The 27,439-nt window shown below is 40.4% G+C and overlaps 4 protein-coding genes across 4 annotated transcripts in view; 2 read left to right on the forward strand and 2 right to left on the reverse strand.

The window, feature by feature from the left end:
- Nucleotides 1-1,955: 1,955 nt before the first annotated feature.
- rpl34 (ribosomal protein L34) lies at nt 1,956-5,035 on the forward strand. The gene is made up of 5 exons (XM_086283823.1): nt 1,956-2,036; nt 2,469-2,540; nt 2,756-2,855; nt 4,636-4,739; nt 4,905-5,035. The coding sequence occupies exons 2-5, from the start codon at nt 2,476-2,478 to the stop codon at nt 4,987-4,989; spliced, it is 354 nt and encodes a 117-aa protein (XP_086139949.1). The 5' UTR covers nt 1,956-2,036; nt 2,469-2,475; the 3' UTR covers nt 4,990-5,035.
- Nucleotides 5,036-6,569: 1,534 nt separating this feature from the next.
- ostc (oligosaccharyltransferase complex subunit) lies at nt 6,570-8,263 on the forward strand. The gene is made up of 4 exons (XM_086283814.1): nt 6,570-6,787; nt 7,173-7,266; nt 7,340-7,537; nt 7,690-8,263. Exons 1-4 carry the CDS (start codon nt 6,649-6,651, stop codon nt 7,706-7,708), a joined length of 450 nt encoding a protein of 149 aa, XP_086139940.1. The 5' UTR covers nt 6,570-6,648; the 3' UTR covers nt 7,709-8,263.
- On the reverse strand, nt 8,261-16,791 carry etnppl (ethanolamine-phosphate phospho-lyase). Its single transcript, XM_086283808.1, has 13 exons — nt 16,640-16,791; nt 16,156-16,274; nt 15,822-15,981; nt 14,656-14,730; nt 14,372-14,465; nt 13,198-13,314; nt 12,793-12,875; nt 12,491-12,716; nt 11,807-11,961; nt 11,484-11,573; nt 9,482-9,612; nt 9,306-9,376; nt 8,261-9,193 (listed from the first exon to the last, which is right to left on the reverse strand). The coding sequence occupies exons 1-13, from the start codon at nt 16,696-16,698 to the stop codon at nt 9,092-9,094; spliced, it is 1,482 nt and encodes a 493-aa protein (XP_086139934.1). The 5' UTR covers nt 16,699-16,791; the 3' UTR covers nt 8,261-9,091.
- A 5,821-nt stretch (nt 16,792-22,612) lies between these two features.
- col25a1 (collagen type XXV alpha 1 chain) overlaps nt 22,613-27,439 on the reverse strand; it is a 153,487-nt gene continuing 148,660 nt past the window's right edge. Inside the window, exons 36-38 of the mRNA XM_086283832.1 lie at nt 26,621-26,707; nt 23,854-23,892; nt 22,613-22,792 (exon numbers count right to left, since the gene is read on the reverse strand). Coding sequence (XP_086139958.1) covers nt 22,766-22,792; nt 23,854-23,892; nt 26,621-26,707 — 153 coding nt within the window. The 3' untranslated portion in view covers nt 22,613-22,765. The remainder of the gene's footprint in view (nt 22,793-23,853; nt 23,893-26,620; nt 26,708-27,439) is intronic.

Here is a 27,439-nt window from a genome sequence, read left to right on the forward strand (position 1 = left end):
TGCCAAATGTTTCGTGTAAAAGATTGCCAAGCTCTCCATCTGTTGGCTGAGCGCGGCAAAGCAAGCTTGGCTTGCTTGTGACAAAGCCCAACTTTTTGATAGGGAGCCATTTTGAGTCCTTTCTCTCATCTTTAGAGGTGCAGCAGGTAAGGTGTGTTGTTCAAATACCTGGACTTTTGTTTTATCACCATCTTTGCTATACGGTGATGTGATGAAGAAAGTGCACTTAGTGGAAAATGTTGACTTTTTATGACATATTTGGACAAGCCAAACCTTTTTTCCTCTTTGAAAACAGTGACTTTCACTGAAGGTAATCTAATGTTATGGAAGTGCTGACTGGCAACAACATAAAAACTGTTTTTCAGTCAACAACAAAAACACAGTGTGCAGTGGAAAAAGTTAGCAAATCTTTGACCTGAGAAACTAGTAATAATTAAATAGAAATAACTTCCTGTACGAAGTGATACCCCAACATCTTTCATCACTGTTCAGTTGCAAGTTGTTTTCCTCTGTAAAAGGTTTACTTCTAGTCGATTAACCTCGAGGGCTCACAGACTTCAACAGGCGTTGAATGAATTGTTTCAAGCTGCCCAGACTGTGAGACATTGAAGGAATCCCCCAAAATAACAATATCCACTACCATGCTCCAAAAGGTGGGAGCTTCGTGCTTGGACACTTATCTTCATTGTAGAGGGGGTGTTAAACATAAGGCCCGGTTGACCAGAATCGGCCCAGCAAAAAATCCAATTTGACCAACTGGGCAGCTTTGGAAAATGTGAAGAATTGCAGAGATTTTATATTTTGACTGTATGTTTAAAACTGTAAGTTTTAAAGATTTTGCTATTGATAAAAGATTCCCTCCCACTGCTAGTACACAAAAGTGTTTAGGGGATAGATAAACTATTATATGACAGAAGAATTCCTATTTGTTTGTTTGTTTATTTTACAGTGGATTCACAATAAAAAATTAGAGAAAATTCTGTGAATTAATTAAAATTGTATATAATTTTATAATTACCGGACAGTCTGGGCATCGAACTCACAGACTTTTTACTGTAATACTAATAATTTTTTTCACCTTTATTAAACAAATAATAATAATTAGAATAAATATTATTCTAATTATTATTACGTGATGATAAATCTAATTTTTTTCTTTGTCATCCCAGCCCAGCTGGGGTCTGCTCGAACACCTCCATGATCCTCGGTTGTAGTTTAAATGATGGAAAAATAAACATATTTTTAATTTTTTTAAGTATTTTGTTTAACCTTACTGGACTTAATACACTCACCGTCTATATTACTTCCTTTTGCAATACTTTGTTCTCTCAGACGATGACTGAGCATGTCAAAGGACAGATTTTCTATTCCCAAAAACACGGTTTTTGCGTATGATCTGTCATCTGTCTACTACCATCTACTGGATAATGCGTGTATTGCATTTCCTTTAAAATTAAGTACCCTGATGGCTAAATAAAAGTTAGGAGAGGTCCTACAGTCTCATGACTGTACTGTATTAGGTTACTGTGACATCAGCAGTAATTCTGAATTTCCCGGAGGAACCCACCCGAGGGATAAATAAAGTTTCATGTAATCCAATGTAATTCCACCTGTGCTTTGTTTGGACCACTCATAATATTTACTTTGAAAATGGGCTGTTGTCTCCTGCCTGTGGAAAGTAAACCAGTAGTAGACGCGAGCAGCCCCCCCCCCCCCCCCCATTTATTGCTTCCAATCATATTGACATAGTAACACCTTAAAGTGTTGAGCAGAAATGTGAAAGGCTGCAAAACAGCAATATGATTAAAGACTGTCTAATTTTATATCAGCGGATTTTACTTTTCTTAAAATCTCATCATGAGGAAACGTTCATTTCAAATTATAGACATAAAGCCGTTTAAAGGACACAATAATTACATTATACTTGATGTGTAGTAACAGCAAGCCACCAGCAGGGGGCAGAAAAGCGCACATGGACGCCGTTTAACCCCCATCATCCGCCTGGCTCCTTCCTCTTCCGGTTACGGCGACAGCAGGTATGGCGGTCTCTGCTTTCCTCAGAAACATAATGAGTTTAAAATCGACTGTAATCCTACGTTTTAATAAACTAATGTGGTCTAGTTCAAGTAAATATACTACTCAGGGGAGCTCTTTGCTCTGAACTATGGGGTTATTTCATGACTTACTGGATTTTAACGACATAGTTTTTGTGTGACATGAGAAGGCCGTTCTCTTGAGTACTGAGCACAAGCCGGTGGAGGTGTTTTAGCTTTTAGTAGCGTTTAAATGCATGTTTAAAGGATAAATTGGCTGCAGACGATGTTTCTCTTAAACGAGAGTGCCGGTTTAACAAGTCCGGTCAGTGTTTACTTAGCCAACATTAAAGTAATGGAGTGGACTCTGTTAGCGGGCAGGGTTAGCATAGCAGCGGTGTGTACTACAGTTAACTGAATTTTGTTTGTTTTCAGCTTCAAGATGGTGCAGCGCCTGACTTACCGCCGTAGGTTGTCCTACAACACCGCCTCCAACAAAACCAGACTGTAAGTAAACTCTCTCCGGTTGTATTTGCTTCTATGCCTGGCTCACTGCATGTCTATCTATATAGAGCTGGTACCCTGACTATGAATACATAATGCCAGGACGGAGCTGTAGTTGTATATAGGCTAGTAGCTACTATGATACACCACATCTCCTGTGATGTTTTGCATGGTCCCTCTGAAGAAAACTAAACCACCCTCTTTTTGCTTTTGTGAAGCTCACGGACTCCTGGTAATCGTATTGTGTACCTGTACACTAAGAAGGTCGGCAAGGCCCCCAAGTCAGCATGTGGCATCTGCCCAGGAAGACTGCGTGGAGTAAGTATATCCATTGTAACCTGAAGAAGGTGCTCTGTGTTTAAATTTGTGTTTCAGAACTTGTAGACTAGGACAGCAGTCCCCAACCCCCGGGCCTCGGACCAGTACCGGTCCGTGAGTCGTTTGGTACCGGGCCGCGAGAGATGAGGCTCAGGTGTGAAATGTATGGTTTTCAGCGTTATTTTGTTATCGTTTTGATCGGTTTCCTGGGTCTTTTCACATGTGTTATGAATAAATCTTCTTTTTTTCGGTACCGGTACTAGTTTTATTTTGTTGTATTTATCTGCAACACCTTAAAGGCCGGTCTGTGAAAATATTGTCGGGCATAAACCGGTCCGTGGCGCAAAAAAGGTTGGAGACCGCTGGACTAGGATACTTAGCATCCCTCACTGCCAAGTGTAGATGAGGTTGATTTATAGTAAAGACAATAGTGCAGCAAGCTGTTGAAGCATCAGCGTATATTTGTTCCTCCTTTTTTTGTAAATGTACATTTTTACATTAATCCGGTGAAGTAAGCATTCTGCATTGGATTGGCGACTGGAAAGGTAGCTTGGAAAATCCTGCAGTTCCCTGCAACCACGAATGCCTTTTCTTCTGTTGCTGTGAAATCACCAGTAGAGATGTCCTGATTTTGTGTGCACATGACATCAACTTTCACAGGAGCAGAAGCTTTTCACTTGGTGCTGTTTGCTTATTCCTGAGTACTACGTTATTACTCCCTGTAACCACTGCCTAATGGCTTGTGCCAATTCCACGTTATAGACGGTGCCTTGGGTTTGTAATGGTGCCAGTGTTTCCAGTGGGGGTTTTTAAAGTTCAGTTGATCTCAACATGCCACTTCAGGTTCAGCTAATGTTACCACGTATATGTCATTTCTTTCAATAGGCAAATAAAAGAACATGTTGGTAATGCGCTAGTTCTCACGCTCTCTCTGCCAGGAACAAAGTGTTCGTTAGAACTGCCAAATTTAGTAAATTGTTTGTAGGTAGGTTAACGTTGAAAAGCCCACAGGCGCCACAGCTTGGAGTGGTATGGCAGCTGGAGGGATCTGGATGTGGGGTTTTGACACCCAGTTAAACTTTATTCTGTAATTCTTTTAAGTTCCTTAGTTCAGATGGGTTTTAATTCAGCTATTATAAAAGTTACAAATACCTCAAAGTGTTAACTTTGATTTCAAACTGGTCCTCTTAGTGCACATATGTGCATCATCATCTTTGCTTTGGTGGTTGTAGGTTCATAGACCTAGAAACATGGTTGTTTCTGGGTTGTTCCTGGGTGATTATGCTAACGACTCTAAGGGGGGGGGGGTTATTGTTTTAATAGAGGCCTGAACATTTTCCACTAAATGTCTGACCATTTGATAAGCTGCGCACTACTCTTGAGTACATGAAATGTAGACTTTTGATAAAACCTTTGAGTTTTCTCAATGCAAGAAACTTGCTGGTGTTTAAGTGTGGTTGTTCTTCAGATAACTACGAGATCTTTCTATGGTCATATTAAAAACATCACTGCAGTGACCATCATTTGTAGAGCAGTATATATATATATAAATCCACCTTCCTCCAGTTCACCCCTACAGCTTTGTGTCATCAGCACTGTGTGATCCACTGCAGGCAGGTCTGAATCCAGGGAAGCATGGCAGCGTGCTTTTATAAAGTGAGCTTATAAAATTGCTCAACTGCCTTGAGCCCAGCTTTTTCTAGGTTGTGCTGCTGAAAGTGTCACTCTGCAGTTGCTTGTTCCTCCATTGTTCTCAACATCCATATCTGTGTTCTTACAGATTCGCGCTGTTAGACCTCAAGTTTTGATGAGGCTCTCCAAGACCAAGAAGCACGTTAGCAGGGCCTACGGAGGATCCATGTGCGCCAAGTGTGTGCGTGACAGGTAAAAGATGCACTTCCCTTCATCTTCTGATGCTTGTTACTGAGAAAATAGACTGATACAGGCATCAAACTTTTAATTTGAAAGCACTAAAATACAAACTTGTTAGGTATGCTGTGATCAGCTAATTCATTATGTTAATTGATCTCCTTTGTTTTTTATTATTAGGATCAAGCGTGCCTTCCTGATTGAGGAGCAGAAGATCGTTGTCAAGGTGCTCAAGGCACAGGCACAGAGCCAGAAGTCAAAGTAAACTGTATTTGTATTGCCACAATAAAAAATGTCAAACAAATCCACTACATGTTGTGAGTCGCAGCATTTTTTTTTTCTTTTATTGAAATTGCTGAACAGTCTGTGTGTTTGGGATCTATTTCAAAGATTTGTTTTTTTTTCCTCTGGTCTTGTGCCAGGTCCCATGCAGAGCCTTCTGTTGTGTTGATCCCTTAGGATTAAGGAAGCAACTGGAAATAAATTTTTGCATACATGTTTAACAAATGCAAAATTATCACTAAAGATGTTACAATAACATGTTTGGACAGCAGGACTGTTACAGGGAGTCTTCAAAAATGTCTGGACTGTGAGAAGAAAAGCGTGCACCTAGGATCAAACTCTGCAGTACCTTTTTTTTTTTTTTTTTTTTGCCTTCAGTTTAATTTGGGGTGCTAGCAGGTTCAGATCTTGGTTGTGTTCATGGGGCCCTTTGTGACATGTTTTGCAGTGTCTAAAGGTTCAGTTCTGCTGAAGAAGACATTTGCTATGATAGGGTACTTCATGTCCAAGCATAACATACAGCTGTGTTTTTGAGGTATTTGAGTTTCCTGTGCATTACGTGAGCGATCAGTAGTTGATCGCAAGTAAATGGAACAGAAAACTACACTTATTATTTATTTTTTTTAGGCTTGTGAAACACCTGTGCCCTAAAGTAAGTATTATGACCATGTAATTGACTAAAAGTCACTAAAGCTTTAAAATAGATGCTATGGAGTAGGCGTACCAACTACATTTCAGAGTACCAAAATGAAATATTTCATTAAATGTGGTTTCTTTCAACCACTGGTCCAATTCACTGATACAGAAGTGTTTAAGCCACCAAGGATGCTAATCAGATGTGTGACTGTTTAAAAGCAACAATCCAAGGTATCACTCAAGAACTCCTTTGGTGGCAGTCATAGTAAAACAAATGTATATTGTGGCATTATGCATGTGTATCTTGAATGGATGCTTGGTCTTGTAACACCAAACAAATTAATAACTCGTCCTCTGCTGTGTCCTCCAATGAAGGCACTCGAAATGATTAAATGCCTGGATGAATAAGGACCATTAAAGCATGATCATGTTGACTTTCGCAGTGAAGGGGAAAAAACATAAGAATAGAATAGATGAGTATATCCCTTTATTGTCATTGTACATGCACAACGAAATTGTAGGTGCTCCACACCACAACTGCGCTGGAATAAAAAAAAAAAAGAAAAGAAGAAGAAGCTAAAACTTTAACTAATGAAAATAATGAAATATTTAAATGCAGTGAAGTGTCAATAAAAATGAATGAAACTGGTTACATAGGAGCGTTTTGGGTGGTAAGGTTTCATTCAACAAAGCTGTGTACTTAAATAAACCCTCTAAAAGATTACTGTCTCTTTAAGAAACGAAACAGTAAAAGATTGGCCTTACCCAACATATATATATTTTATTGATTGATTCTTAAATAAAATCGGGTTAATGTAACTATAAATGCAATATGTTTTTAATGCTAGTAGTAAATGACAAAAAAAAAAATCCCTTTAAAAAATATTAACGCCTAGTTGGCTGAAAAAAAATGTACTTCCGGGACACGTCAACCGAGTGTTTGCGCCTGCGCATTCAGCGGCGGAGAGGTCCTCTACTGTGGTGACTGGAAATATTTTCATACACCATGGAGACTTTATACAGTATACCTTTTGCTGTGCTTGAATGTCCAAACATAAAACTGAAGAAACCGTCATGGCTGCACATGCCGTCGGCCATGACTGTCTATGCGATCGTTATTGTGTCCTACTTTCTCATCACTGGAGGTAAATGCTAAGCTAACGTAAAAGCCTGAAGGCTAGCCAGATAATTCTGTGTTGCGTTTGATGTTATCAGTGTAGTATTTAATGCCAATACTCAGTTACGTGCTTTTGTTGCGTTGTTAGATTTGCGGGGTTTTGTTGCGCTTGTAAACCAGCGTGTAATACATCACAAAACAATATAAGAGAATAGAGGGCTAACAAACTAGCCTACCTTAAACTAACTGAATATCTGTAGTTTACTTTGTCTTTATCTTGCTGTAGTTGTTGTTGATCACTGATCTTATGGTGATTATTACCTGTCTGCTCAGTCAGCGCTCTCACTGCTCAGACTTTACCTTAAACTTAATTAATTATGAATTAAACCTTTTTTCCTCCATTCACTGCACAGGTATCATCTACGACGTCATTGTAGAGCCACCGAGTGTGGGTTCAATGACTGATGAGCATGGACACCAGAGACCGGTTGCCTTCTTGGCCTACAGGTGCGTGTAAGATTTTTGGAATTAAAACACAGTCTAAAGATTTGAAGCTGAATCCTATTGATGTGTTTTCCAGAGTAAACGGTCAGTACATTATGGAAGGACTAGCATCCAGCTTCCTGTTCACAATGGGAGGCCTGGGCTTTATAATTCTGGACCGCTCCAATGCACCCAACATTCCCAAACTCAACCGCTTCCTGCTGCTTTTCATTGGATTTGTCAGCGTGCTCCTCAGCTTCTTCATGGCCCGAGTGTTCATGCGCATGAAGCTGCCGTAAGTCGAAGCTCGAATCTATCGAATCCAGACCCACGTGTCAAATACTTGTTGTCCAATCTGAGCTTACAAAGCTGTCTAAAGGGGAGACTGAGTTGATGATTGTACTTCTTTGTAGCTGTTGTCTAATTTGTGCTAATTTGTCTTTTCAGGGGATATCTCATGGGCTAGACTTGCAATAAGCAAATTCAAATGAAGAGGATATTAATTATGTGGAAAACTTACATGCAGTTCTGTTTAATTGTGGATACAGCCAACCCTTCATCGACAACCATTAAGGACTGAAATTACTGACCTTGCTCAAGAAATTAGACCAAACTACACTGACACACTGGTTTTGTCTTTGTTTTGTAACGTCCTTTCCCACTTTCTCTTAACCTCCTATGAAGCTGGTGGAGCAGAAGGTCTTTAGCAGCTTAAATTCAACACTCTGCCACCTGAACTTGTCGTGCAGGCGCAGCATCATTAATGATTTTGCCATGTTGATAAAGCCAACATGTTCTGAGGAGTAGGAGAAATGAACCTAGAGAAGGAAGAAGGGAGAGGAAGCTGCCAAACATTGATGGGACAAAATCACCAATTTCTAATTAGGACTTACATGGGTGCCTGAGTGATATTACAGATGTACGTTTTTGTATAGAAAACTATGAACCTTGAAACCCTTGAACCTGTCACAGTTGCATTTTTGTACAAGATGGTGAAATAAACTGTCCTTTTCACACCTTCTCATGGTTGTTATGTGCTGTTGAAGTAGGTTTAATAGGACAAAGCATTGTTTAAAATCACATTCATCCAGATTCTGAATTTCTTTGATTTGATTTCTACTTAATGTAAATGATTAAATAGAAAATTAATGCTCAGAATTTTTGAGAAGATTGTTAAACTCAAGTTTACATCAGCAGCCAAACAATGTGGCGTCTTTGCATATGCAGTGTTCAGGAGATATGACACATTTCATTTTCCCTCCAGAAGATGGCATCACAGGATCATCAGGTAATGGTGTTTCCTGGACTTATGTTTGTGTATATTTAGAAGGGACAAAGCATATTAATTAACATGAGTGCTTAAATTTGTCATCTAAATTTTCCAGATTTAGCCATACATGTTAATTTTCATCTGCAGTCAATGGAGTAGGACAGAGGTAGTAACAAGACAGTCATACAAGAAACATCTGAGCATTTGCACAGCATTTACAGTTCAGTTACTTCTCTGTAAAAACATGTAATGGCCTTTGCAAGGCCGTATTTTTAATGCTAAAGGCACACAAAGATACTGATGCATATTTTCAGATCTACATGTTTAGATTGATCCATTTATGATTCCCTGATATCGTGAATAAGGCTCTTGTACCCTGCTAAGTCACATAATAAGGTACATTTTTATGCAGCTAGCTAAAAACATGCTATTATGCAAATATTAAAAAAATACCTGAGAAGACAATCTAATTAATATGCAGTATATTATCAATATAAAAACATTTATCATCAAATTACGGCCCTTTAACTCTAGAGATGTGCCACCTGTGTCAGTTCTTGTGTTTGTTCACAGGCGGCTTTATGTCCTGAGGCGTTTGCTTTGTTTGGTTTGTTGAGGAGACCCTTGACGGCTTCCTTTGCTGTGTAGCACGCCACTGTGCCCGTTTTCATCAGTCAGCAGCTTCACGTAAAAATTGTAAAGAAATAAAGTCAAAATGAAAACCGGTGACAGCAAAATCATGAACACTTTCATTAAAAAAATACTTTTTGATAATCAGCAAAGTCAAACTTACTTTCCTTTTATTGCTTTCATTTTCTACAGCCAGTGTGTTGTTCAGCTTCAGGTCCAATGCTTCCTCCAGTTCTGGAAACAAACATAATAAAACACACTGTATGATTAAGAGTTTACTTATACACTTTGACCCTTTCTAGTAGTACACAAGCCACAAAGGGGGGGAAAAGGAAATACCTGTGAGAATGACATCGATTTTCTCCACGACCAGCTCAGCATCTTCTGTAGTGAAGCACATTGGGGGCTTGAACTTGAGCACGTTGCAATGAGGTCCGTCAGCACTGAGAAGAATGTGCTGTTCCTTTAGCCTGGGAGAAGTTATCAACCTTTTAGCACTCTGTTGCTGTTGACTGCACATATTCTCACTTAAAGCAGTAGAATAGAAATCAAGTGAAAACAAAAGTGAACTGTTTATTCATACATCTTCTTAACCACTTCTCCAGCTTAGGGTTGTTTGAGGGGGCTCACCAGACAGACAGAGAACCACACACAACTTATTGAGCATGTCTCTGGACTACGGAAAGAAGCCAAACCAGCTGGAGTGAAACCAAACAAGGCACAGGGAAAAGATGCACAGTCCACACAGAAATGCTGCAGCTAAGCATCAGATTTGAACCCAGAACCTTTTTGCTGTGAGGCAGCAGTGCTAACCGCTCCACTCCACTGCCCAAAGATGAATCAGTGAGTGAAAGCAACAACAAAAAGTTGCAAACAGAACGCAAACCTGACTGACAAACTTCCAACTCACACCGCTGACACACCTCCAATACTGTACACTTTATAGGTCTCTAAAACGGGAACGCAATCTCTCCGCATGCTGATGCACTGACGCACAGACACCTTGAGGTGCCGTGTGACAGGAGTAGCATTATTTGATGTCCATGTATGATTGCAACCCCAGTCACGTGAAAGCCAAGTTTGCGTGTTAATGAGGCCTTACACGCTTGTGTCTCATTAATAAACGCAGCTTTCAAGCTGACAGGAAGAACAAAATAGTCCTCGTGGAGCTCAGTGCCGTTTGTGTGAACTCAGATTGTTACAGTGGTTTATTATGCAGTGCTTTCACACATGGGTACATTGTGTAAAGGATTATTCATTAAGAGAGCCAGAGGAGGAGGTGATAATAGACTGTTACTGTCACTTATACATGTAAGCAATGCAGGTTTTATTATCGCTCTTTATTTTTAATTCTTACTTAGGTTCATAAGTCTTGTTTTGTTGTGTGATATACTGTATGATTGGACTGCAGAAGCATAACCACTGAAAACCATCCTCAGTACAGAATAATATAAGCAGTCTGTTTGATTATATAATATGGTATTGCTGATTACTCACATACTTTAATCTGAGTAATCCCGTCTGGACTACTGTAATTCACTTTATGTGGGGGTCAGTCAGTGGTTGGTCTTACGTCTGCAGCTGCACGACTGTTAACAGGAACTCGTAAAAGAGAGAATATGACCTCTGTGCTGGCCTCACTGCACTGGCTGCCTGTGTCTTTCAGAGTTCATTTTTTGTGAAACCATTTGTTTTTAAATGGTTTCACGATCTTGCCCCGCCTTACCTCTCTGAGCTTCTTCATCCCTACACACCCTGTTGGTCTCTTAGGTCAGCTGACCAGCTGCTCCTGGCAGTACTGAGACCTAGGACAGCGGTCCCCAACCTTATATGCGCCACAGACCGGTTTATGTCTGACAATATTTTCATCGACCAGACTTTAAGGTGTCGTGGATAAATACGACAAAATAAAACCAGTGCCAGTACCAAAAAAAAAGGAGATTTGCTCATAACACACGGGAAAAGACCCAGGGAAACAAAGTTAATGATAAAAACGATAAAGAAAATAACAATAACACCATTGAAAACCATAAATTTCACACCAGTGCCTCAACTCTCAACCCTGGTGCATGTCCCCAGGGTTGAGAGGCCCCTTAACTTAAACACGACTTAAAACCCATTTTTATTCTTTGGCTTTAGGTAAAACTTAGTTTCTCTTGTAATTAAATTAATTATTAACAAACTAATGAATTGTTTTACTTTTTTTTATTTGGCTTTTATTTATATCTTATTTTATTATTTAGTTCCAATGTACAGCACTTTGTGTCAGCTGTGGTTGTTTTAAAGTGCTATATAAATAAAGATTATGATCATGATGATGAGTTTCCACATTTAAACTTACCTATATATGACTTCCTGTGCCTCTGCTGTGGCAGGAGTGAGCTTCAGCCTGTCCCTGACGAGCTCCACGCCTACAAAGAGACCACGACCCCTGCAGGATGTGACACCATCAGGGTTTGTAAGGTGTTAATTTTGCATGTATTGTTTTTATTTCTAAATAATTTTCAGAGCAACACTTCCCTGTGAAGTCACTAGGTTGCACGTTTAGGCAGGATTTATAGGAACACAGCATAGGGTGGTGTTAAAGACTGCTAAAGGATTAGTTCTAAAGTACGTGGACAGCTTATCTGATGTTGCACTGTGTCACATGCTGTGTAAGCGCACCTGATATCTCCGATCAGCAGGTGCTTCTCTTTCTGCTTCTCCAGCAGACTGGTGAGGTATTGCCCCACACGCAGTGCGTTGCCCTGCAGATCCTCTTTCTCAATCACGTCTAGGACGGCCAGACCGATGGCACACGACACTGGATTACCACCAAACTGAGGCCACAGATAAGCAACACACAGAGGAAAGATGACACCGAGATCAAGTTCACATTTCCCATCAATCTGAAGATCTGCTACACCCTACTCTCCATAAAGGTTTCATACAGTATGTTAAACACATACCTGTCTAGATAGCACATGAGCAGTGATTTATTTATTTTTTAATGTATGTCTGGTAACAAAAGAGAAACTCATTTTCTGATGAAAATACATCCTAGTTTTGTTTTTTTTCATGGGAAATAATTACAAATCAAGACTCAATGAGAAAAACAGGCTGGCTTGAATGCAGCATATTTCCACAACATGGGAAAAACAGATGTGTGGATGTGCTTGGAAGCTCTGGACAAAAACACAGAAGATGAGGACAGGTCAGCAGCAATTCTGGTGAACTTGGGAGGGAAAGCAAATATCATGTAATGCAATCTTTTTGTGCTTTTATGTTAAAACATGTATGCAACTTTTTAAATAGCTTTCATTTATTATCACTTGCACAGCTGTTCATGATCCTACATAAGGCTCTTACTGTATTGAAGTACTCCATTCCAGATGACATGAAGGCCTCTGCCACCTCTTTGGTCGTGACCACACATGACATGGGGTGGCCGTTGCCAATGGGTTTTCCCATCGTGACAATGTCGGGCACAAAGTCCTCTCCCTGAAGCTGGAAGGCCCAGAAGTGGGAGCCTACTCTCCCAAAGCCCACTTGGACTTCATCTGCGATAAAAACGCCCCCCGCTTCACGGACGTGCCTGTAGAGGGGCAGAGTAATCAGCGTGGGCAGGGGTAGACTCAGGTTGTCAGGAGTGTGATTTCTTGGGTACATACTGTGCCACTTGCTGGAAGTAACCCACAGGGGGAATGACCTGCCCACCACAGCTCTGCAGTGACTCAGCTATAAAAGCAGCAATCTGCACAAGAGAACAAACATATCCAGATAAAGCCAGACGGATAAACAGAAAACAAGTGGAGGCATCCTGTCATCTTTGACCCTGAGCTCTTCCCTTTACAGTTGGCTGTTCAAAACAAGAGAGAGGAGGTAGTTACAGGTCCATGTGGACAAAAATGAACAACTCTTAACAGTCTGCTGAGAATCATTCTTAGTCATCTGCTGTGTCCTTGCTTAGTGCCATGGTCCTGTAATCACACTATAGCATTTGAATACTGGCTCTATAACAATGCACAGCTTTCACGCTTTTCCTGGGATTGCTAGCTTCTTCTCATTAACTGTACCTTGCCTCCTTTCTTGTGAGCTTTGTTTATTATATCTTTGACTTCATCTGCATACGCGGAGGCAGGATCAGGGTGGTCTGCTCTGTGTTTCCCTCTGTACACATCTGGACTGGAAGCCTGCAGGAGACAAGAAATGGTTAAATATTACAAAGGTATTCACAAATCCAACTGGATTCTTAATGGGTTTTAAGTAAACCTAACATGTGGCTGAATTACGTATTATATTAAAAAAAGTTTAGATAAAAGTGGATAAGCAGCTCTTTATGTGAGTGAAGGAATACTGTCTATATCTATATATGAATTTATTTTTATTTTATTTTTCTGTGTTGCATTTTATACATTGCCTCTGTCAGCTGCACATGGAGATCAGTGTTATTCAGATCGCTGGAGAACTCATTTCCTACTAAACCAAGCGATTTGTTCCTTTCCTTCTTTTTCATCTGGAGTTTTAGCTGAAATATGAGGGAAACCCCATTCCACAATTCCCAGAATGCACCACAGCAGCACACAGTACAGCCCTTAAATTCATTGTGGTACTTTAGGTGTAATTTATCCCTAAAGTTCTCATTAAATGATGAAAAAGACATAATTTTGTATTATTTACTATGTTTAATGTATTTTTTTTTTTTAACCGAAAATCTTGAAACAAATTCTAGTTTCAGAAACTGTAAATTATTTCACGATTTTAGGTCACAGTGCACTGGATGTCTTGTTGTAAAAGTAAAAAAAAACCCATTTTTGAGCTTTAATTTTCCAAACAGAAACTCCAAAAGACCCTCAAAAAAGGAAAAGACCACAATAATCTAACAGTCTGGAGATAAAATTACCTCTTTGTGGGGATTTTAATCTTTCTCCTGAGTACCATTGTAGGATTTTTGGTTAATAATCTCCTTTTTTTGTTTGCCATTCTTCTCACTGTCTGTGTTCCTCAACATATGCCTCTGACAGCAAGCTGCTCTCTTTCAGAGCCACTTACATTACACCCTGTTGAATCTGCAGAAAAAGACCCCTTTCATTCTATTTCTCTGTCTCATTCTGTGTCTCTTTTATCTACACATATGCACACGCATGCATGGTGCACACTCAGTAGGCTGCCAAAGCCCAGCGGAGCAAGTTGAGTTATGGTGTTTTAATAGTGTGCACGCAGGCAGCCGGGGAGAGAAAAAGCACTCACCACATGGACAAATTGATTCTGCTCAGTATCTGACAGCTGGTGGAACTTATATGGACTGATGTCAATGAGCGATGAGACGTGGCCATGGTACGCACTGCAAACAAAGAAAACTGTGGGCCAAAGCAGTAAATTCTATTAAAACACTGACACATGAAGACCCAGCTCCTTTCGCCACACGGCGCTACAAACCACTAACTAGTAAGACTTTTACCAGCTCATTATCACTGTTGTTTTCATTCGCCAGGTTTTTTTCTGTAGAATGACTGGTTGACGGCAGCACTTACTTTTCCAAAGTGATGATATCTTTGTGGCCTGTGTATTGCCGTGCTAGTCGGAGAGCCAGGTCGTTGGCTTCGGAGCTGAAGTTCAAACAGGCAAGGGTTACTTTGAGTTACTCAGTCACCACAAAATACACAGGTGAAACCACTGATATCACTTGAACGTCAGAGGGAGTTTGCTGTTTCAGTTCCCACCGTGAGGCCATGCAAGGCTAATTGTAAAAACTTAGTGGGGCTTCTTTACCTCTCTATGAAATCACATGAAGACATTTTTACTAATTCAAGGGTCTTTGCCCCATTTGTCTGTTATTTTAAAGGCTTGGTGCCTCTGGTTTTATTAAACTTTTTGTTGCTAATGCACAACCAAGTCCTGCAGTGGTACTTCTGAGTAAAAAAAAAATCATAAAATATGTATGTGGGGTAATCAAGTTAGTTTTTAACTGTTGCAAATCTGCAACGCCTGCCTTGAGAGGGTTAAAGAGCTCTCCACTCCTAAACTAAGGAAGACAAACCATAAATTCAGAAATGTCTTCAGTGGACACAGGTGTACTTTTGTACTACTGCACACACCTTAATAAGGCCTGTGTTATGCCAGATTTATATCAGGTAAGCTTTCTCGAAGCATTTATATCCCCATCGTACTGATAAATACTGTCTGAGGGTATATGGATTACTATCTACAATGTTATTGCCCCGGAGCAGATAATTCTTCTCCTGAACTGGGGCAAAGGGTGTAAATAGGGCACCCGGAACCTTTTTATTTTCTCGACTTTCAGTCAGCTGTTAAGCAGACTAACAATAGTCTGCTTAATGTAGCGTACACATCAGAAATCTAGACAAACAACAGGTTATGAAACCGTGCAATCTGATCCTCAGCATTTGGGGTATTCCTCCACTCATACAGGCTTCTATATTCCTTGAATGCTGACAGGACTGTATGATTGCACTGCAGTCTTTTTTACAGGGTTTTGAGCTTCTCTGTAATTTGAGGACACAGCAGGACTTTTATGGCTCATGTTCACACCAGGCATAATCATCAAAGTAAATTTAGGTCTCCCATCATCTGCCTCCTCTATCCTCCCCACAGTGATCCACACCCAAGTAAAAAAACACACCTGGCTTATCTTCCATCATGCTGCCTTTTGTTGTTTAGTGAAAACATGTAAACGTACCCGGAGTTGACAAAGTAGCAAACAGCCAGCTTGTCAGGCAGCGTGGCCTGCAGCCTCTGGGCATACAGGACAAGGTTGTCGTGCAGGAAGCGCGAGTTAGTGTTGAGTAGTTCCATTTGCTGAGCTCCTGCCTTCACCACATCAGGATGACAGTGGCCCACTGGGAAAAGGAAGATTGAATTAGAGTTCCTGGTTATAGGTCTATATGTAATAATAAACTTCTTGTTTTGCTGTTGTGGTGTGACACCATCACAGGGATAAAAAGTGGTACTTCAGCGCTGGCTGCTTTCTTTCAGTGTACTTTGTGTATATACACTAGTGCATGTGTGTTTACCATGAGCCACATTGTTGATGCAGTCCAGGTAGTGCTGTCCTTTCTCATCATACATATACTGGCCTTTGGCTCCCACAATCTTGATTGGGTCATGGCTGAAAAAAATCTTACAAGATGGCCTGCAGCAGAGAAAAAACAGAATAGTGACATGTGTAGGAGCGTGCTGGGGCAGCTGTAGGTTTTCATGTTGTGATAAAAAGATTATGAGTCATGGACACAACAGTGAAATTCCTAAGAGACACACAAAGGAACTACTACTCATTCCAGTTATTGTATATTGTATTATATTAATGTATGTAATATACATATTAAAAGTCAAATAGTAGGATACATTTAAACACCCACAAATATATACAATAGCTAAAATGTCACAGATATTCTCGAAATTAAACTTTTTAATTGTTTTTCTAGTATCTTACACTTTTTGACCACTGCCACATTAATTTGGAATCCTGCTTTTGTCAAATGAGAGCAATTATCTCACCCAATATATTTTTTCCTCAGGTCTATAGTCTCCTTTTTCTCAAATCTCTCAGCGGACATCTTGATGTAGTCCAGCTGGACGAAGCTCGACGAACATCTGCTCGAGCCGACAGAGCCCCGCTTTATACACGCGCGCGCAAGTGCACTACTGTACCGCAGCTGGCGCGGCGCTCGCGCTGCAGAGCTGTATGGAAACTGAAAGTGGTCAAAAATGCTCAAACTTCGCAAGCTAGCCTACACTTTCACGGGTAAAAGTTTCAAGCATTAAAAAAACAAACAAACACACACACAAACACACACAATCTGTAAACAACATACCGTTTTGAAAGCCTCAGGCTGAACCGTTTCTGCAAAGACCAGGATGAAAACAACACACCTGTTTTTACTTCTTTTGAATTGAGAAATAATACCTTCAAATACATGGATAAAAATATACTCATGGGCAATTCTGAATGTGCATACATAAAATAATATAGACAAACTAATTTTTTTAAATGCACTAGAGGTAAGGTGTCAGGTATACAGGGAGTGCAGAATTATTAGGCAAGTTGTATTTTTGAGGAATAATGTTATTATTGAACAACAACCATGTTCTCAATGAACCCAAAAAAACTCATTAATACCAAAGCTGAATGTTTTTGGAAGTAGTTTTTAGCTTGTTTTTAGTTTTAGCTATTTTAGGGGGATATCTGTGTGTGCAGGTGACTATTACTGTGCATAATTATTAGGCAACTTAACAAAAAACAAATATATACCCATTTCAATTATTTATTTTTACCAGTGAAACCAATATAACATCTCCACATTCACAAATATACATTTCTGACATTCAAAAACAAAACAAAAACAAATTAGCGACCAATATAGCCACCTTTCTTTGCAAGGACACTCAAAAGCCTGCCATCCATGGATTCTGTCAGTGTTTTGATCTGTTCACCATCAACATTGCGTGCAGCAGCAACCACAGCCTCCCAGACACTGTTCAGAGAGGTGTACTGTTTTCCCTCCTTGTAAATCTCACATTTGATGATGGACCACAGGTTCTCAATGGGGTTCAGATCAGGTGAACAAGGTGGCCATGTCATTAGTTTTTCTTCTTTTATACCCTTTCTTGCCAGCCACGCTGTGGAGTACTTGGACGCGTGTGATGGAGCATTGTCCTGCATGAAAATCATGTTTTTCTTGAAGGATGCAGACTTCTTCCTGTACCACTGCTTGAAGAAGGTGTCTTCCAGAAACTGGCAGTAGGACTGGGAGTTGAGCTTGACTCCATCCTCAACCCGAAAAGGCCCCACAGGCTCATCTTTGATGATACCAGCCCAAACCAGTACTCCACCTCCACCTTGCTGGCGTCTGAGTCGGACTGGAGCTCTCTGCCCTTTACCAATCCAGCCACGGGCCCATCCATCTGGCCCATCAAGACTCACTCTCATTTCATCAGTCCATAAAACCTTAGAAAAACCAGTCTTGAGATATTTCTTGGCCCAGTCTTGACGTTTCAGCTTGTGTGTCTTGTTCAGTGGTGGTCGTCTTTCAGCCTTTCTTACCTTGGCCATGTCTCTGAGTATTGCACACCTTGTGCTTTTGGGCACTCCAGTGATGTTGCAGCTCTGAAATATGGCCAAACTGGTGGCAAGTGGCATCTTGGCAGCTGCACGCTTGACTTTTCTCAGTTCATGGGCAGTTATTTTGCGCCTTGGTTTTTCCACACGCTTCTTGCGACCCTGTTGACTATTTTGAATGAAACGCTTGATTGTTCGATGATCACGCTTCAGAAGCTTTGCAATTTTGAGACTGCTGCATCCCTCTGCAAGATATCTCACTATTTTTGACTTTTCTGAGCCTGTCAAGTCCTTCTTTTGACCCATTTTGCCAAAGGAAAGTAAGTTGCCTAATAATTCTGCACTCCCTGTAGATGTTTCAGTTTCAGTATGTGAATGAGTCAAATGTTTAATTTATTTAAACAATTGAATCATTGAATAAATCACTGGTTAAAAACATGTTGTGCATGTGTACCTGTATAAACTTACTGAGGGAACTAAATGATAATGTTGTAAATTCGGACATGCACAATATAGCAGTCAGCACTGTTCAGCTTGTTTGTAACATTCAGGTAGGACACCAGTAAATTGTTTATTTGCTTGGAACAAGACTGCAAAATGACCACGCATGTAACCTTAATGTTCATCCACTTCAATTAAACTTTTATGCAGTTGCTCTATGTGGATCCATGGTTCATGTTGTTTACACCAAATTCTGGCCCAACTATCCCAATGTCATCAAAGAAATCAAGACTCATCTGACCAAGTGATGTTTTTCCAGTATTCTGTTGTTCAATATTGGTGAGCTTGTATGAATTGTAGCCTCAGTTTCCTTTTTGTAGCTAAAAGGACTTACACAAGATGTGGTCTTCTGCTGCTGCGCCCCATCTGCTTCAAGATTTGAGTGGTTGTGCATTCAGAGATGCTCTTCTGCAAACATCAGTTGTAACCAGATTATTTGAGTTACTGTTGCCTGTTGTTCTCCTCTGACGTCTGGCATCAACAAGTCATTTTCACCCAGAGAACTTCCACCACTGATATTTAGACCATTTTCTGTAAACCCTAGTGATGGTTGTGTGGGAAATCCCAGAAGATCAGCAGTCTCTCAAATACCTAGACAGCCTTTCTCGTACCAACAACCATGCCACTTAAAAAACACCTTTCTTCCCTTTTCATTTGAATCTTGACCATGTCTACTTAATATATCTTGTAGTTTGTCGTTGTTAGTGAAGGTAGAATAGCTACTGACATAGACATGCATGTTAGGTTAATAGGTGATTCTAAAGTGGCCGTGGATGTAAATTTGACTGTGAATGACTGTCACTCTGTATTAATCATGTGATAGACTGGCAACATGTCTGGGATCTACACCATGTCTTGTACTATATGACTATATACATAGTACAAGACATATGTGGATATATATGGGATAACCTACAGCCCCCTGCAACCCTGAACTGGTCAACCAGTAAAGAAAAAAAAGGATGAAAATGTTTAACAGGTATCTGGAAACAACAAATAAAGGGAAAGTCCACCATTTAGTGTATTTGAAAGACTGTGTTTATTTGGCTCCAACAGTACAGTCATATGTAATGTCAACTTGAAATATAGTGAATGAACACAAGGCTCTTCAAAGAAATGTCAACCAAGTGGGCAAAAAAACACAAGAAATACCAATGCAGAGCAGAAACTGAACATTTACCACAACCCCCCCAAAATTATAATCGTAACTCCAATAAGTCACAGAATGAAGTTTTCTTAAAATTTTTGCTACAGTCTGCATTTATGTGGCAACAGAATTACGTCAGCAAGGCTACTGTGCATTGGAGCATCAACACACCCTCATGAGAAACCAGCGTCTTTCACAACATCAAGGAGGAAGAGCACTGTGGCTGCTCCCCCATTCTCCTCCTCCTACTCACTCATGTTGCAATGACTGACATGAGGCATTTCTGCGACAACACAAGAATACAGATTCTTAAAACTTGATGCTGACTCATTAAGGAGCTTCTCGCCAGGTCTCTGAACACCCATACGGGAACAAACTGTTTGGCACTTCTGCTGATAGCAGGGAAAAAAACCCTTTAACTTCAACAAATAAACACAAAACTCAAACAAAATCAATCAAATAAAAAAGTCTATTTAAAAAAATTAGCTGCACATGCTAAGAATACAGCACCTTGTGAGAACAAATACTGTAACAAAGGTTGGAAATTAAAACACAGAATAAAAACATAGTAAATACGACACAGTGGAAGTAACACTTTAAAAACATAAGTGAAGGGGCAACTTTAAGCAAAAAAATATGATCTAATTTGAGGGTCTGTGTTTACATATGTTTCATTGTCTTCTGGTGAATAAAGTTGTTTTTTTTAAAAATGTCCCCAGGTAGTGGTATAAAGGGTAGCATGACCGAACAAATGTAGCTACAGAAATCACTTTAATGCGATAATTCAGCTGCATTTGACGTTACACACATTAACTAAAGTATAAATTGCACTTTATGCCAAATGAGCACACACAGTACATTAATAATCCACTATACATATATCAAACTACATTCAATGCAAAGAGAAAGCGTGAGAGAGAAAAAAGGCGGTCATGTTCAGCTGTGTACTGTTGCATTGGCTGTGCCCGTCAACATTCAGGCCTTCAGTACTAGCTTTTTCTGACACACAAAATTAATAAAAGCGGATGTATGTCATGGTAAGGCCTATAAGTTGAAGTAAATGCACAGTGACTACACACCGATCTGTGACGCCCCACTACAGAGCTCCTTCGCAGATTCGCGATGCCTCAGCGTGACCCGAAACTCTTCGTATGAACGGCGGAAACCCACGTCAGAACCGAAAGGAATGCTGTTCAGAACCAAAATGCCTTCATTTAAGAAATCATAGAAAAATAAATAATGTACCACTTAAAATACTGAGACAAAAATACACAAATATATGCACAAAAAAACCCTTGAAATTGTTACACACATAAAACTCCAACAACAATAAAGAAACTGCTCGTGTAGTTCTCGCCACTGTTAGAGCGCATCAACTGCTGTTGACCTGCTTATCAGGTAGCACCGTAAGAACCTACACTGATGTGCATCCATTCTTTTAAAATGGTGAGATGAGCTGTATGTCACACAGAAACCACGTGGGTGGAAATCCTTTTGGATCCACTGGCGGCTGCTGCTGCATCACAACAGGTTTGTTTTACTTTGTTTCACATCGGCTCTGACAGCAAACGATTCTAATGTTGAAGAAAACCCTACACAGCACCTACTATGTCAAAAGGCAAGATAAAGATAGGGAACGTGAAAGGATGTATAAGCTATGGTGAAAAATAAACCTACTGCTCAATTCACTTTTTTTGATTTGCTCCATCTGATGAGGAATGTGATGTTAACCGGCCACCAGTTAGACTGCGGTGAACTAATGGAAGGAGACCAGTTTGCGGTAAATGCCAAATTGAGCTTTTCTTGCATTGTAACACTTTTTCAACATATTTAAGACAATGTGAGGTGGAAGAGAGCAGTGTGGCGGGCTAGATTCAACACAATCTGCCTTCATCTGAAATACTGTGTGTGTTCGGCTAAATCTCACTGAAGACCACTAAACAAAGCTCTGCACTTCCTCAAACTGATGCCTGTTTTCAGTATTTAAGAAATCCGTATGTAATAAACTGTGAACATGCAGCAAACTGACAACACTGTACAAATAATATCCCGTACAAGTCCAAAATGAGAAAGTAGCATATCTGCAGACGATGCTCGGATGTGCTTTGTACAAATATTGAGCTTCTTTAAAACCGTGAGTCCGATCAGTGGCTGTACAACTAAGATGAATGCAATCTCAATGTATGCTCAGGTGAAGCTCGAAGCTACATGCGGTTTCAACATCCTGTAAAAACATATACATGAAAAACAGTGCGGCTTTTCAATCCTCCCACAGCTTACAACGCTTTCCCTTCTGGAAAACAAAAAAACAAAAGAAAATAGAAAACAAACTTCATCGTAATTATTCAAAATGTGATACAAAGTTGTACATTTCTGATAAAGGAATGAATAAAAGCTTGAGGCACCAAAGGCTATTATACATAAAATACAAACAATGTGTAAAAATGAGAGAGGGGCAGTGAAAAACCAACAAACGAAAGAGATAAAAATAGTAAAGAAACAAACATGATCAATCGTGTTCTGTCAACGCTCTCGGTAAACCACGCGTTTGCCCGCCAGGAGAGGGAGACGCTCCTGCTGATCTTGGCGTAAGATCCGCGAGACTCCTGGAGGCTCTCCCGCAGAGTCCGTTCCCGCGCTGGGAGACGGTTCCCGAGCACGCCCGTCCAAACTCAAATCCGTGTGAGGCTGATTCATTTCCCTGTCAGTGCAGCGAGCTTGCCAAGTTTACCTCCCCCCAATACCCACCCCCCCCATACCCCTCCCCTCTTGTCCGGAGACCTGTTTGGAGGCACCACACTGATGCCGAGTGAGCCTCGCGAGTGCAACAGTGATAAACCTGCTGATACGGTACCCTCTGCAGGCATCACCACAATAAAGCAACAATAACCAACAGCTTTACTTTCTGGGGGGACATTCAGGCTACCAGCCATGGCGTGACTCCCTTGGGAAGATTAAAGGAAAGCAAAAAAAAAATTACTTATTCAGAACTCTAGAGGCTTTTCTTTTTTTTGTTAGTGTTGTTTTTTCTGCAGAAGCCATGACGCAACCACAAAACAGTGACATGTATGTACAATACATATAAATATAGTTTCAGTACACTACTCATGCTTTTTCAGGAGTGGGGAGGGCAGGGGTGCAATGTTCTGCTTGGCACAGTCCTTTTTTTCTTTCTTTTAGTCTTTGAGTGAATGGTGCTGCATGAAAGTGTGGTGAGGTTGTTGAGACGAAGCAACACAGAAACACCTAGCGTTTTGGTGTTAGGGAGCCAGTCCAGATCCCACCTCATCCACTTCCTCCTCCTCCCACGCCTCCTTTCACCACCCCCCGTGAATCTGGCCGGGCTGCGACGCTCCAGTCTGAGCCATGCAAAGACTAAAGAGACAAGTTCTGCCACCAGCCGAGGATCTGAGCTCCACCACGGCGTGGATGTGAAAGAGCGGACGCGCGTGGTTTTTGTTTTTGTTTTTTTTTGTTGTTTTTTTCCACACGGCGATGTGAGTAGAAGCAGCAAAGAGCATGAAACTTGCAGCGGGGTCGGACAGTGGGGTTGGGGGGGAGGACAGTTATCTCTTTTTGTAGCATTGTACACACAGACTTCTTTTCTTTTAGACTTGTTTTCCCATTAAAAAACTATAAATACCGTAAAAGAAGCATTATTTACAAACTCCATGCGTTTCAGGTTAGAGTGATCACTGCAAGGAAAGCACAACAACAGAGAGCGACGTGAGGATGGGTGTTTTCACATCGGCTCATGAGTCGTACGCTGTGGTTTTCACACAGATGCAATACACTGCTACGACTAACGAGTCACAATAAATGAAACATAACATGCAAACACAGAAGCTGAAACCCACATGAAATAAATACAAACTCACACTGGGTGAGCAAAATATTAGTATCATACTGGGAACAGATTTCGCACTAATAGATAAATCAATAAAAATAATAATTACAATTTCAGTGTTTATAATAAAATTTTACTCAGTTATGTTCTCGTCTTACCTTCTGCCAGCACCCAGGCATTGGTAAACCATCAGGGCCCTGTTTAAAGAAGAGCAGCAGAAATAAAACAATGAGATCTGAAATAGCACGGACAGGTTCGCTGAGATGTGATCATGTATCCGCCAATAAATGACAAAAGGTTATAAATAAGTGGCCTATATGCCAGAGGTAAAGATTACAAATGGTATCCAGATGTTTTGGAACATCCAGTTAATGAGCACAAATCTAAAAGTGTGACACAATAACATTCTCCTACTTCATCAAGTCATCCACGTAATTACACTTGTTCTCTCTTTCCACCCTAAGGATGTGCAACCTGCATGCAGCTAAGTGCTGTGTATATATACTATTAGGTCCATGAGTTTCTGGATGGTGTAGTTTTGCCTCTGTGCACCACTACAGTCGGTTTTAAATCAAATGAAGTAGCCAATATGCGACTGAAGAGCAAAACTTCAGCTTTAATTCAACAGCCCCCCATTTTCAGAGGCTCTAAAGTTACTGGACAAAATAACATAATTTTAATCCAAGTCTAGCCTGAAGTCTAGAACCTGTGGACAGAACCACATGCTGCATTTCCATTTCTGAAAAAGGATGAATAATATACTTTGGGTCATCATCTATTTGCATCGTCATCAGTAAGGCTGCAGTATTTGGCTGAATCTGAGCTGAGAGTATGGCCAAGTATACCTCAGAATTCATCCAGATACTATCCTCAGTCACATCATCACTCTGCACTAGTGACCCGTTCCACTGGTAGCCGTACATGACGATGCCACCTCCACCGTGTTTGACAGTGAACGTGGTATAGTTCAGATCAGGAGCTGTTTCTTTACTTTTCTCTCCCAATCATTCTGGTACATGTTCATCTTTGTTTCATCCATCTAAAGACTTTCTGCAGGACTGTGCTGGCTATTTATGATGTTTTCTGTCAGAGTCTAATCTGCATTGCAACCCTCTGTATTTACACGAATGAAAGCGTCTCTTTGTTGTAGATTTTCACGTCTATCTGCCTCCTTGAGAGTGCTTTTGGTGTGGTTTGAAATCATTCTGTGTTCACGCCCTCCCAAAGATTTTGCTCTCTCTGATAGTTTTCCTTCACCTGCATCCGCATCACTCTAAAACCTCAGATCGAGAGTTCCATCGAACAGCTGTCCAGTTACTTTTGAGTCTCTAAATATGGGGGGAATATAAAAATGACTGTAATACCTACTGTGGTGGTGTATAATCATTTTGCTGAATTTGACACAACTGTGACTAGTTTAGAGACGGTGATGCAAGTTGCACAACTTCAACCAAGTTATCAAAGTCAGCAACACTACAGACACTACTGCACTTCCCTGGTGCTTGGAAAAATGAATAGAATCATGAACTGTGCAGCGCTTTTCTTTGCTTTCTTTTTAAATGCAACACTGACTATTATGATAACATATTCTAAATTATTACATGCAACGGCAACCTCAAGAGAGTATATTCAATCATGCATGTAATACACAGCAAAATCTTTCAGGATTTATCTTATTATATGTGCTGCTGTATTTTAGAACATGATGTGGGCACACTATAAAGAAAATCAAGCAAGTGTGATAAAAAAAATAAATAAAATGAATGCAGCTGGTTTGAGTAAATTAATCCAGATGTAATGTAAAAAGATGATTTTTGTGACATTTTCAATGCTTTCTTACTCGATCTGGTTCATTCCTATACACACACAGCACTATGGCATCTTAAAATGAACTCCTTGTATACTTTTAAGTGCTTAAATTACCACCCATAGTGTTAAAATATCCATGCAACATACAACATTGTTTCAGAAACAAAAGCTTTGTAAACATATTTGAGAAAAAAGACAATTTTTCTACGAATAGGTCTTGAATTGAGTAGGTCTGAATTTGTAGCAGAGTAAACGATTTCTCGTCTTGTCACGGTCTGGCCCAATTGGTACAAAAGCAGAGAGGGGTTGGAGAGTTAACACAGTAAAGGAGGGATCCACGGGTAACTCATCAGTTAAGGAGTCTGTGTTAGCAACAGGTTAAAAGGGAAGTGGTTCATCGAGGAATCAGAAGGACGTAGGGAGTAAGCATAATGCTTTCTGCAGTTTTATTCAGAGGAATGAAGGATTCAGTTAGAGGGACAGATTTATTTACTTTGTGTATTTTGTTTCTAACGGTGTGCCTAAAACAAGAAAAAGGCTGCTTGCGGTCAGGATGTTAGTGACGTATGTGCACGTGAATGTTGTTTTTCTAGCAATTGATAAAAATGATGACAAAAATGTAACTGTGATGAAAATAAGATGTGCTCATGCTCGTCAGGCTCTCGATTCATGCATGGTTTTGCTTCGGTAATGACTGAAGGTGAGCGGCATGCATGGGTAGGAGGTTTAGGAAGAAGAGAAATACTGTACCAATTGGCATGGGGCATCCAGCCCATCCAGACCTGGCTGCCCTGGTTCCCCCTTTTCACCCTTAAATCCCCGGAAACCCTGTTTGTAAAAATGACCTCGGAGTGTTACTGAGAGAGAGGTGGACGACCCTTACCCCCTGCATCAGTCCACTGCGACAGACACAAGGGGAGGGAGAGGGAGGAGCTGCCCTGTGAGCTTGCGAACCCAACCCAATGTTGTTGTTGTTCTGCATTTGAACAGTTGAATTATTAGGAAAGTAATACGCTTTAATATTTAGGTTATTTTGGTGGTATTCTGGTTCTCAGCACAGCCAAAGGGAGCTCCTTCCTTCCTTGTTTGGAGCGACCGCTCACAGTTGGGACATACCAATGGGCAGGGTGCATCTAATCCTGGGGCACCCTGTTCTCCTTTCTCGCCCTTAGGCCCTTTTTTGCCCTTCTTTCCCTTCTCCCCCTGTGGATACAATGGTTTGGTCAAGTTAAGAAGCATTTGTCAACAATAAGGACTGCTATTAGGAGGGATTAAATAAGGGAGGCTATGGCCCACAGAGAGGAACGACACATGGTCAGTGTTAGGAAGGAGGGGATACCAAACAATACCGGCTACTCTAAAAACATTCCTTAGGGCAGGAAGTAGACATAAAAAGGGAGGTAGTGAGGTGGGTAGGAGAAATTGGAAAAAACACTTCATAGCCAAAGGGATGTCAAGGGCACAAAGGATGAGAAAGTGTAGCAGGGAAAAAGTCCTCCAGAAAGACAGAATAAAATTTTACTACACACTGAAAAAGTCCAAACTGTATCCCTGTAGAACAGAATATTTTCACATACTCAAATCAACTGTGTTAGAAATATCAGGTTTGGGAAAGTACAGCAACACTTAAAGGTTTGGGGTGATTTTCAAAGTAAAATTGTGCATGTGTGGGTGTTTTAAAGCACATTGTTTCCATCTAATTTAAGATTTAATGAGAAATAAATGAAATAATTTATAATAAATGAATAGTTAATTAATTTTCAGTCAGATATGTCACAGACATCTCTTCTGTGTTTCAGTTCACATTCCCACTGTGTTATGCAAAGAGCAAAAACAGCCTCAAAAAAAGCTTTTTCTGCCCTTTGAAAGAGGGTTCATGTGATGTTTGCAGATGAGAGCGTGATCTATAATGAGAGCAGGTAAAAGAGTGCCTGT

The sequence above is a fragment of the Aulonocara sp. 'chitande type north' Nkhata Bay genome, linkage group LG3 (genome assembly GCF_057382095.1).
Source record: "Aulonocara sp. 'chitande type north' Nkhata Bay isolate Kocher_YH1m ecotype deep benthic linkage group LG3, A_spYH_male_GT1.1, whole genome shotgun sequence".
NCBI lineage: Eukaryota > Metazoa > Chordata > Actinopteri > Cichliformes > Cichlidae > Aulonocara > Aulonocara sp. 'chitande type north' Nkhata Bay.